The sequence below is a fragment of the Onthophagus taurus genome, chromosome 10 (assembly GCF_036711975.1).
Source record: "Onthophagus taurus isolate NC chromosome 10, IU_Otau_3.0, whole genome shotgun sequence".
NCBI classification, from domain to species: domain Eukaryota; kingdom Metazoa; phylum Arthropoda; class Insecta; order Coleoptera; family Scarabaeidae; genus Onthophagus; species Onthophagus taurus.
This window is the reverse complement of record NC_091975.1, coordinates 9019891-9032405: the sequence shown is the minus strand read 5'-3', so window position 1 is coordinate 9032405 and position 12515 is coordinate 9019891. Positions and strand designations below refer to the sequence as shown.

Below are 12515 nucleotides of genomic sequence, written 5' to 3'. Positions count from 1 at the left end.
GCACATGCACGCGCCGGTTTATTATTAAATGCGCGCGAAATGACGGGCGACGCCGCGGGCCGCCGCAAAGATCCATCGGGGAGAAAATTGCCCACGAAATATGCAAAACCTGCGGGCACTTGCAGCTAACCGGGTAGCGGAAGAAAATTGCCCGCCGCTCAAAATTGTTAGGCTTAATAATTGATCTAACTGTGCCCGTGTACAAGAACTTCGTTGGCCCAACGTGCGTCCTTAATGGGATGCATATAGAGTGCTGGAGAATGTCGATTAACGTTATGGAGATTTATCTCTCTCTCTTTCTAACCCACTCACTCTTTCCTGCTGTACAACAATATTATTCTGTTCTAGTAAGTTTGAGAGTTATCATTTTTTGAATTAGTAATCATAACCATAGATGTTACCCCTAGAACACATACAGGGGTAATTAAATATCCCGGCAAAAATTAAAATTGCCGCCAACGTCACTACTTCCTTTAGTCACTAGAGAGCGTTCTAGTATACTAAAGTGAGGTTAAACATATGTGTATTCCATTTGCAAAAGTAAAATAATCGTTATAGTTTTTTAATTACAAGTGGATTGGGGTAATTAAATACCCCAGTATGTATTTTTTCTATACATATAAATAAATATAAAATAAGTACGAAGGCTTTCACGGCCGGTGTGAATTAAACTAAGATTAGAACTAAAACTAGAACTAACACTAGAAACTTTCGGATTTTGCCGTGCGTCTTTTAATAAAAGGTTTGACGTTTCGGATGCCATGTTGCAACCTTCTTCAGAAACTGGTTCGAAGTGACGAGATCAAAAAATCGGTAATTGTATATAAGTCGGAAAAACTAATTAATAATCAGTTAACGCTAATTACTAACTAATTAATAACTAATTGCGTCGCGTCCGGTGTGAGGCGGGAAGAGGTCTTCGTGTTCACCACCACCTTCCATGTTCTGCTAAGCTCCCAGCCATCCTCTCTGTTGACGTTACTATTATGTCGGTGAATCTCTATGGCTTCTCTTGTCAGTCTTTGGTAGTATCTGTTGTCCCTAGCCAGCACCTTTGTTTGTTCGAAGTATATTCGGTGCCCCTCTGCATGGCAATGTTCCGCAACCGCCGACTGCTGGATCTTCTTCAGCCTTACATCCCTCTCATGCTCCTTGATGCGGCACTCGACGTTGCGTCTAGTTTGGCCAACATAAACCTTCCCACAACTACACGATAGTCGATAGACTCCCGCTCCTTTTAATGGAGTTAGTTTGTCCTTGGCTAATTTTGCTGACCGTGCCGTACCGCACTACGATGTCGTTCTTCTTGAGGTGCCTAGCAATTCGTTCCGTTACACCTGAAACATAGGGAAGACAGATAAATCCAAGTGGTTACCGTGTCCTCTTTCTGCTTTCGCTGCTTGATGGCCTGGTTGATGTCCCTCGAACTGTATCCATTCTTCTGCAGCACGCCTCGTAGAAAGTGTTGCTCCTTCTTCAAGTTCTCTCCTTCACATAGTCTCGCTGCTCATTGAAATAATGTACGGACCTCTTCTGTTGGGGATGATGATGTGAACATGCCTGTAAATACCTGTTGGTATGGGTCTTCTTTCGGTATACACCAAGTTCTATATCTCCATTTGTCGTCCTGGTGACCAACACATCTAGGAAGGGTAGTTTCTTGGCAGTTTCTGTTTCCATGGTGAACTTAATCATAGGATGTTGAGAGTTCAAGTGATCCAAGAACTCTTGGAGCCGTTTTTGACCATGTTGCCATATCACAAACGTGTCATCCACATATCGGAGCCATAGTTTTGGTTTCCACTGGCTCTTCTTCAAAGCGTCCTCTTCGAATAATTCCATGTAGAAATTAGCTATAACTGGCGATAGTGGAGATCCCATGGCTGCCCCTTCGAACTGCTCGTAAAATTCTCCTTTCCAGCTGAAATACGTCGACGATAAGCAATACTCCACCAGATCTGGCACGTATCCTGGTAAACCCTCCGGAATGAGTTTTCGGCGAAGACCCTCTACAGCATCCTTAACTGGTACCCTAGTAAAAAGGGAATAGTTTAAATAAATATAAATTTTGTAGAGGATGTCTACGCGAAAGAATGTAAAATATACAGATGCTGATTTTGAAGCCACAGTATTGAAGTGGTATGAAGAAATAGTATCAGATGGTGAGGGTAGTGAATATGAAGACAACGTAGAACCTATTTCAGAGCATGAAAATAAAATTTCGGAAAGCGATATTTCTGATTCGGAAAACATCGATTCCTCTGGTTCTAGTAAAAAAATGTAATTTTGGGTAAAAATGGGTATAAATGGTCAACAGTGGAACCACCAAAAACAAAAATTCAACACCGTAACATAGTTGTAAAAATACCGGGGCTACAAGGACCAGCCAAAAACGTAACTAATGAATTCGAAGCATGGAAAATTTTATTTACTGCTGATATGATCGAAAGCATTGTAGTTTATACGAATCAGGAGATTGAAAGGCAGAAATTACGCTATAATATGGACACTAGATATGTACAATTTACTGATGTAAGTAAAATTTTAGCACTTATTGGCATTCTTCACATAGCAAGCGTAAGAAAAGATGCACATTTCGCAGTACGGGAAATGTTTTCTAATGAAGGCCCAAAAATTTATAAGTTCATAATAAGTGAACCACGGTTTACCTTTTTATTGAGTTGTCTAAGATTTGATGACAAAAATATACGAAATCGACAGGATAAATTTGCAGCGATAAGGCAGCGTTGTGTGGAACTATTTATAAAAAATTGTACAGAATGCTACACACCACATGCATATTGTACAATAGACGAACAGTTATTGGGTTTTCGCGGTAATTGCCCTTTTCGAGTTTATATAGCTTCCAAGCCTGACAAATATGGCTTGAAAATAAATACTATGTGTGACAGCAGGACATATTACATGGTCAGCGCTCTACCGTACATTGGCAAGGAAGATCGAATAAGTAAGGAACCTGTGTCGACTCAAATAGTAAAAAAGTTAGCAGAACCAATCTATGGCACGAATAGGAACATTACTATGGACAATTATTTTACGTCTATACCTCTCGCTCATGATATATTAAAAAATCATAAACTGACCATAGTAGGAACTCTACGTAATAATAAAAGGGAGATACCGCCATCTTTTCTACCTAATAAAAAGAAAGAAATTCTTTCATTACAATTCGCCTTTGCTGAAAAGACAACCTTGGTATCCTTTACACCAAAACGTTCAAAATCGGTAATATTGCTTTCCACTGTCCATTCGACAGCAACAATAGATGAACAAAGTAAAAAGCCGGAGATTATCCTCTTTTACAATTCTACAAAAGGGGCAGTTGATACCTTTGATCAAATAGCGCATAATTATACAGTTGCGCGAAAAACTAAACGATGGCCATTAAGATTTTTGTTTGGAATGGTTGATCAGGCTGGTATTAATGCTTACATAATTTTTAACTTATCAACTAAACCTGACAAACCAAATCGAAAACAATTTTTGAATAAACTTGGTGTACAGTTAGCACGAAATTATATGGAATATAGATTGAAAGGTAAATTACCAAATGAGCTCAGAAAAGATATAGAGAAAGTATTAGATATAAATACACCAGAGGAAGATGAATTGCCAGCCAAACGGTTAAAATCTGGACGGTGCCACTTGTGTCCAAGGATTAAAGATCGAAAATCAAAAATATGCTGCGTTAAGTGCAATAACCCCGTATGCACTGATCATAGACTTGATATTTGCTTTTCTTGTAAAAAATGATAGTTTAGGCTTGAAACGAAGCATTACTATATGTAATTTTCATAACGATTAAAAATTTGAATATAATAATGTGTTTTATATAATGGGGTAATAAGTTACCCCATGTAAGTGTTTATAATTGCAATGTTTATGTATGTGTTCTAGGGTTACGATAATCTTCAAAAAAATGATATCTTAGAAACTATTCGAGATATCACCATGAAATAGAAACTTTGGGAGTTATGATTTTTTGAATTCAACTCTGCATAATCAGAATTATAACTGTTATAAGATTAAACTACTTACCCTTTAAAAATTCGTATCTCAAAGACTAATTGAGATACTATATAATTTTCTTATAGGCCATTTCTTAACTATATAGTAGTTCTTAGTGTTACGGCTATCCCATAGGCAAAAAAAGCAGTAATATTGAGTGCAACAACTTTTAAATCACAGCAAAGTTTTCTTCATAATCCTTTTATTTGATTGACTTTAGCAGCGAAGTCATGGTTTCATTCATGTTTGCTGTGTAAGCCAAAGCCACCAATATATATTGCCATTATGCATTCAACCTCGTTTTACTGGAGTCAATAAAAAGTCGCCACTCCGGTGGGTTATGTTGAATGTCAAAATATTGATCTTGATCTAAAACAGAAAATTTTTGTCCTTGGAGCTAGAAGGTTTCGTTGTTGCAGTCTTGATCCCAAAGTTTCAGAAAATTTTAGATCGCGAACCAAATCATTCAGTTCCTTTTAATAATAATAATAATAGTAATAACGGCACTTCTAACAAATGTTTATTACGAGTATTATACTCGTGTTTAAAGTTATTTCTTTTAAAATGTATAAACATGTAAGTATATATACACACGGTGATGTAAGTATATTTAATTTTTTAAATGACTGTCTACATGTTTGTTTCGTTTGTAGGTTTTCCAGAGCACGTATACAACGCTTCTGCAGTAGGAACACCCTTCCCACAGCCGACGAAGAGCCCCAGATGGTGATCCCATAGGTCGCGATGGCATGAAAAGTCGAAAAGTAGGCTGCCCTAGCAACGTTCTGATCAGCACAATTCATCAATCGACGCACAACACACACACCACACGTCAAACGTTTACACAGCGCGTCCACGTGATTGTGCCAATTCAACTTAGCATCAAATGTCAGCCCAAGAAATTTAACGCATGTTGCACTACAACTAAAAAAGTGTAAAGTTTGTGTTTTAGAGTCATTTATGTAAAGTTTATTTGCAATTGTAGCATCAACGGCATCATTCGTTCTTCTCTCGATCTCCGCCGATGTTGTACCTTTTACCACGAACGATGTGTCATCTGCATATAAACATGTTGTAACATTTTTTACATTGTGTGGAAGGTCGTTCATGTAGATGATGAATAATATCGGACCTAATATCGACCCCTGGGGCACCCCATGTTTGCATGGTCTCATTTCTGATCTTTCACCACACCAACTCACAGTTTGGCTTCTATTGTTAAATAAAAACGTAGGAAAAGTAAAAAACTTTTTTGAGAAATAATAATAAAATGTTTAATTTTATCAAGTATACATGTTTCGAAACTAATGTTTCATCTTCAGTACCTAAATTTAAAAGAAATAAGAAACAATTAACAAATGTTAAACGGAACGTGTTAATACGGTAGGAGAAATCGGACTTTGAAAAAGTGAACTTACTTGGATTAATATACAATAAATGGAAAAATTATTAGGTAGTAGGTGGGGTTTAAGAATATATCAAGATATCTTTCTACTTTTCAACAGATAAAAAATTATCATAAATAATTTTTTAAAAAATTATAAACAAAAAACCTTTTCAACAATCTAGTCAATCTTGGAATACAAACATACAATAGGGGTGTGGTTTAAAAACGTTTTATGTCGGTACACGTACGGAATACAGAATGATGAAAAATTCTTTGAAGTAATCAGTTAAAATTTATGGTATAGGCGGGTGTATTTGTTATCTAATAATTCATTTAATAGAACATTGGTGTTATCCTTGGAATGTTTATAGATCTCATATTCTTCCAGTAAGTCCAACTTCAAAGATTTAGGTTGGTGATGAATGAGTTCTGTATTGTTAAGATTTATTTTATGATTAGTTTCATTAATATGTTTGAAAATCGCGGAATTTTTATCTTTATTATGTTCTTTGAAGCGTGTTAATAAATTTCTCCCTGTTTGACCTATATAAATTTTGTTACACTCACTACAGGAAATTTTGTAATATATATATTTATGTTTATTAATATACTTAAAAACATAACCAATCAAAATTTCTTCATTTTTAATGACCATTTCTACGAAATGGCAGACGGTTTACCTATGGGTTCCCCCTTGTCTGGCCTTCTTGCAGATTTTTACGTCTCCAACTTAGAATATCAATTATTTTCCTTAAAAAATCATTTTGCTACCAAATATATAAAATTCTATTGTAGATATGTTGATGACATCCTCATTCTTTATGATGGGTCTGATGCTAATTTTATAGCTCTATTTAATTTGATAAATAATCTCAGCAATCTCGAATACACAATTGAGAAAGAAGTTAATAATAGCATTAATTTTCTAGATTTAAAAATTTCCAAAAACCTATCCAATTCTTCCCTCATTTTCAACATTTTCCGTAAACCCACTACTACAGACACAATTATACCTAAAAATTCCTTTACCAGCTTCAAATATAAAGAGGCTGCGTTTAGATTCCTATTCAACAGAGCCATCAACACACCCCTCAACACTGAAAATTTCAATTCGGAAATTTGTAATATCATAAAAATAGGCTTAAATAACGGTTATAACATTAAAGACATGCAAACCATCTTCTACAAAGTACATAACAATAAAATCATCTCATTCATTTATCCTCACTACAAACTGCCACCTAAATATATTTCTTTATCTAAGTACAACCCCATAATCAATCAATTACACCACATAACTAAAAAACATAACATATACATAGCCACTAAAAACAACACTAAAATTTCCAATATCCTCGTCAATAATAAACACAAATTTCATTTTCACTTACTCAATGGAGTTTACAAAATTTCCTGTAGTGAGTGTAACAAAATTTATATAGGTCAAACAGGGAGAAATTTATTAACACGCTTCAAAGAACATAATAAAGATAAAAATTCCGCGATTTTCAAACATATTAATGAAACTAATCATAAAATAAATCTTAACAATACAGAACTCATTCATCACCAACCTAAATCTTTGAAGTTGGACTTACTGGAAGAATATGAGATCTATAAACATTCCAAGGATAACACCAATGTTCTATTAAATGAATTATTAGATAACAAATACACCCGCCTATACCATAAATTTTAACTGATTACTTCAAAGAATTTTTCATCATTCTGTATTCCGTACGTGTACCGACATAAAACGTTTTTAAACCACACCCCTATTGTATGTTTGTATTCCAAGATTGACTAGATTGTTGAAAAGGTTTTTTGTTTATAATTTTTTAAAAAATTATTTATGATAATTTTTTATCTGTTGAAAAGTAGAAAGATATCTTGATATATTCTTAAACCCCACCTACTACCTAATAATTTTTCCATTTATTGTATATTAATCCAAGTAAGTTCACTTTTTCAAAGTCCGATTTCTCCTACCGTATTAACACGTTCCGTTTAACATTTGTTAATTGTTTCTTATTTCTTTTAAATTTAGGTACTGAAGATGAAACATTAGTTTCGAAACATGTATACTTGATAAAATTAAACATTTTATTATTATTTCTCAAAAAAGTTTTTTACTTTTCCTACGTTTTTATTTATTACTAGAGAAATATGGAGAATTTCATCCCATTTATTCTATTGTTAAGGTACGATTTCATTAATTCAAGTATTCCATATTCCTCGTACTCCATATACTGACATCTTGGTTAACAATATTTCGTGGTTAACAGTGTCGAATGCACGACTTAGGTCACAGCAGGTTATACTAGCCTTTCCATGATGATCGTGAGCTGTTGTGATCTCTTCAATAACTTTTACAATGGCTGTGATTGTAGATCGTCGGTTTGATTAAAGATCTAAGGCGAAGTGTCAGGAGATTGAGGGTAGTACTCTTCTACATGTTGAACACCTTCTGATTCATTTGACATCATATTCATTATGGGCAAATAAATTTGAAATAATTTGAGATTTGCTAGAATGCCTTGTAATATATGTGAGAAAATCCAGTGGTGTGTTAGATCAGCACCATCTTGTTGGATCCACTTGATTGTACACTTGGAACCACTTGATTTTCTAACAGTTGCAGATATCTGTCTCCGTCCAAATTTTTATTAACATAAAATGGACCAATTACATTCTCTCCCATAATACCAGCCCATACATTAATTTTCTGTGATCTCTGAGTGTGACCTTCTCTTATTAAACGTGGATTTTCGTAACTCAAATCACTAGGGAACCACCACTTTCACTAGGGATATGCTCCTGATGGTTCAAAATTCCATTTATGAACGTTTGGTCGACAATTTGAGCATTTGTTATAAAAATCGTAATAAACGTGCAAAAAAAAACATGAAAACATTTTATTTTCTCATTTATTAGTCAACCCTTCGTAATTCTTGAAAGAATTAAGATATCGAGTTTTGGTTTATGATGTTGTGTTTCTTTTTTAATTACTTATTTAAAAATGTAGGGGTGGCCATCCCCAAAAAAACTCCACATTGCATGGAACTTCTAAACTATCTAAGAATGTAGCTTTTATGACTCTTTTGAATTTTCAAATTTTTTTCTTCACTCGTTCAAAACTTATAGCTCCGTCCCGGGAGTTTTGGGAAACCCTGTATAAAGGCTTAATTCTAAATATGTAATGTTTAGTGATACATAAATTTGATTTTAATAAAAATTTGTATTCGAAAGTATGTAAGGTACTTTGAAACTCGGCGAAAACAATAAGGCACGTCCACCCGGATCGTTGACTGGGGCAATTTGCAAGTCAAATAGGCCCGGTCCGATTTTTCCTAATTGTAGCATCTTCGAGCGGGGGTGTGCATCTCGGAATGCCTCACCGAGAGCTCCACACACCTGCATTGTCTATCTCAAACAGTGCGGCCGTAGGTGGCATACAAATAGCCGCGCTCCGGTCCGTACTTCTTATTTGCGTGCGCCTTTTCTTGCTTAGTCACCCACTCTGCGTACCTTTTTCCGATCGCGACACCTCTACCATTGTTCCATTACACGTGGCCGCCTTCGAAGACCTATACTGTTAGGAGAGGTATGCGATCCGGTATCTATAGGATATTTTGAAATTTCTAAAATAAAAGAAATAAACTTCGTGCAAAAATAGTCCCGTTTGCGATTACGGTCCAATGACCACATATTATCTACGTACAAACCTGGTCATGTTAATTTAGAGTAAGGGAGCCGAATGCAATAATGTTGCAAAAGGGGCGAAAGAGCCGAAGAGAGAAGCGGCTACTTTGTCAATTTGTGCTGTCATTTAAGCGTAAGATTGGGCTTTGATCGGGAGGTCCGACCGTTTCGTTTTTCAATCGCGCATTAATAGATGCGCTTTTGCGGGGAGGCGGGTGGCCGCGTATAATGCACGTCAATCGAGCCCAACGAATTTCCACGTGCATTAGTGGCCTCGCTTCTTCTTATGCTCCGCTTTGTCTGCATATTGCGCTTTTTGTCACCAGCCAACGCCAATTTTCATACCGCTTACCGCATAATCGACGGTGTGGGAAACCGATTTGAGACACTTTCATGTGGAACTAAACGAATAAGTTTTTATAATAAAAAAGAAAAATCTGCGAGTTATAATGATAGAAGGTAACAAATATGAGTGTGTAGTTTGCGTGAGCATTTTTAAAGGCTCGCAGCGAAAATATCATCATGTGCGTGTCTTGAGGTAGGACGCAAGCCCTCAGTTAAGAGCTGTATCGTCGAATCGTGATCCGATCAACGGAGCTTTTTTTGCCCCACGAGAAGGAGTCCACTTATACGCGTGACTCCTCCGTACGTAAAACGGACAAGCGACCCCACTTATCCTTCACTTATCCCGTGCGCGTATTGTTCGTTCGTCGGCCGGGTACGAAACGGGTCGCCTTTCTGCGTTTCCCGTGTAAATTAATGACGTAACATAAATCGTGGGCGCGCTTATCTGCGACGAGGAACACACTCGACCGAGGCCGAGGGGACCGCGGGCCCCGCTACGGGGCCGTATAGTAGCCGCCGCGGTGGCAACCGGCCCAGAAGGTAGAGGCGCGAAGACGAGCCCCGGACCAAGAACGACACGATCGCAAGGAAAGGAGGCGCGGGCAGACGGGCCATTGTTATGTGGAAGTAGCGGCGTATCTCTTCGTGTTGATCTCGCCTGCACGTGGGCCGTAGGGCAGGTCGTGGCCCGTTCGTACGCCCTATGCTAATGGCCCACACATCCCACCGACCATTATTCACTGCCCCGGCAATGAGCCCAAACCTCTCACACGTCGATTTTATATTCTCTTTCTACTAGTTCTTCACTCTCAATTGCCAATCCCTTTAAACCAAACTAAAAATAAAATAAAATTCAAAAATTTAAGCTACAACTAACAAAAATTACTCTCAATGATAACTTTACCTTAAACAATTTCTATATAACACAATATATTTATCACAAATTTTATCAAAAATAACAATATTTAATTTTGACACTTTTGACACTTCAAACTAAATGAACTAGCGACATCTCTTGATCAAGTAACGAACTTCGTTCTGTAGATAACTTCGCTTTTATAACAAACGTCATTTTATAACTGACCGACCAAAAAAAACTTAACCTAACTTTTATCTGATAATAAGATCAGTTTAAAAAGTGAAAAATGGGAAATTGGAAATTAGAAGTCGGTAAAATGGTAATTTACATGGCTTTCCCCGTTGCGTGTTTTCACTATTTCAATCAACCAGATCTATTTGAAGATTGGGTGACAAAAATGAAAAGGGAGATTTATCCACCCGAGAATAAATCCCACCGGGCTGAGTACGAAGAGGCCAAACGAAAAGCAAGGGAAGAACAACAATTGGAATTAATTAAAGCTATGGAACAGACTGGAAATAAATTATGAATTGTTATTTAGTTTATTCTTTATGTAATTGTTTTTAATTTAATAGTAATAATACAATAATCATTGATTTTTCACTTTCTTTCCTTTCTTAATACGTTTCTTATTTAATCTATCATAACCCAATAGACTTCCAAAACTTAGCACAACCACACTAATTAAAAACGTAGATTTATATCCATACGTATCAACCACATACCCACTTAAAATAGGCGTTAATAACCCAGCCATATGAATCATACTCTCAAAGACACCCATAATCTTTCCACTATCATCTTTAGTAGTTCTCATAACCAACATTTCAGTCCAAGTGACATCCAATAAAGTTCTAAACACCGATAAAGGTACAATGAGAAATACTAACATCCAAAAACTTGAAAATACGTAAAGCACCACATAAACTAACGTAACGATAATAAAACTATGAAGATTTCTCTTTAATCCTTTCGTATCATTCGGATAACACGCCAATTTTAATTTGTTACTGAACAAATTTGCTACAATCACCATAAAACTGAAGAAAGATAGAACATAAGCCATCACTTCTTGAGTTTTTCCGTATTCGTCCATTATTAACATTCCAAAAACCGAGAAAAAAGCCGCGTTACTCGTTTCTCCTAAGAATTTATACGTTAAAACGTCCCAATAAGATCCCCATTTAATCGTTTTCAAATTTGTAAAAGCTTCGAATAATTCCTTTTCGCCTTTTTTGGTCTTATTTTGTTTGATTTTTTCGTTTGGTAGTGTGAGACATGCAACTAGAACGAATTTTAACGTTAATATTAAATTATAACAAGAAAAATTATTAATTTATTAATAATTAACCCTTTTGGTGTATTTGATGTAAATTGGGTTGCCTAAATCAGAAACTATCAATTTGATATTTAACACGTTTTAATGATTTTAATGGGGTTTAAATGAAAGTAAAGAAGATTATTTTGTGTACTTACTTAAATTAATAACGCTTGTTACGGTTAAAGTTGCTGCAATGTATTCAAACCCGTAAGAAATTAAAATGCTTCCAAGTAAGGGTCCAACAACAAAACTTAATCCGAATAACCCTCCGATTTTTGCAAAAACCTCGTTTTGTTTCTCTTTAGGTACATGGTCGGTTATTAAAGCTTTTATTAAAATTTGTATGTGCCCAAATACTCCAAAAAGGAATCGAGAGAAAACATAAATGATTAAAGAAGATTTAATAAAAAGAAGAGCATTGCTGATTAAAACCAAGAAACCTAATTGGATTAATAAAGGTTTTCTTCCTTTTGTATCACTCCAACTACCCTGTAATAATAAACATTTAATTATTAACAAAATAAAACGAATAAATAGAAATTACTATTAACGGTCCAATGGATAACTGTAAAACTGCGTGTAAGGAAGCTAATAATCCAATTTGGAACCTTGTTCCTCCAATAGCAAGCAAATGAACAGGTGCTATTGGTACTAATAATGCAATATTAAATATATCCTTAAATAAAAATAAATAAATTAGTAAATAATAAAAATTTAATTAAATTTCTTACTAAAAACGCAATAAGGTATAATTTCATCATCTTAGTTAATGGATTATCTATTTAATACTCATAATTTCGATAAAAACTTTATGATAACAAAACTTAGATAATCACAAATTTGTAATATATTACTTAATTCGTTTAAAAAAA

General features: G+C 35.5%; 2 protein-coding genes across 2 annotated transcripts; one reads left to right on the top strand and one right to left on the bottom strand.

Annotated features, from left to right (window-relative positions):
- The first annotated feature begins 10534 nt into the window (after positions 1–10534).
- Positions 10535–10914, top strand: LOC111428895 (protein PET100 homolog, mitochondrial). The gene has a single exon (XM_023064619.2). It carries the CDS (start codon positions 10609–10611, stop codon positions 10849–10851), a length of 243 nt encoding a protein of 80 aa, XP_022920387.1. The 5' UTR covers positions 10535–10608; the 3' UTR covers positions 10852–10914.
- On the bottom strand, positions 10912–12483 carry LOC111428894 (major facilitator superfamily domain-containing protein 9-like). The gene is made up of 4 exons (XM_023064618.2): positions 12375–12483; positions 12188–12319; positions 11799–12132; positions 10912–11606 (listed from the first exon to the last, which is right to left on the bottom strand). Exons 1-4 carry the CDS (start codon positions 12402–12404, stop codon positions 10912–10914), a joined length of 1191 nt encoding a protein of 396 aa, XP_022920386.1. The 5' UTR covers positions 12405–12483.
- Positions 12484–12515: the final 32 nt, after the last annotated feature.

What these genes read in the sequence shown, in the direction of transcription:
- LOC111428894 (XM_023064618.2), bottom strand. Translation starts at nt 12,404, where the DNA reads ATGATGAAATTATACCTTATTGCGTTTTTA. An exon ending in TATCCATTGGACCGTTAATA is followed by an intron (nt 12,133 to 12,187) that starts GTAATTTCTATT and finishes TTATTATTACAG; the next exon opens with GGTAGTTGGAGTGATACAAA. An exon ending in AACAAGCGTTATTAATTTAA is followed by an intron (nt 11,607 to 11,798) that starts GTAAGTACACAA and finishes AATTCGTTCTAG; the next exon opens with TTGCATGTCTCACACTACCA.
- LOC111428895 (XM_023064619.2), top strand. Translation starts at nt 10,609, where the DNA reads ATGGGAAATTGGAAATTAGAAGTCGGTAAAATGGTAATTTACATGGCT.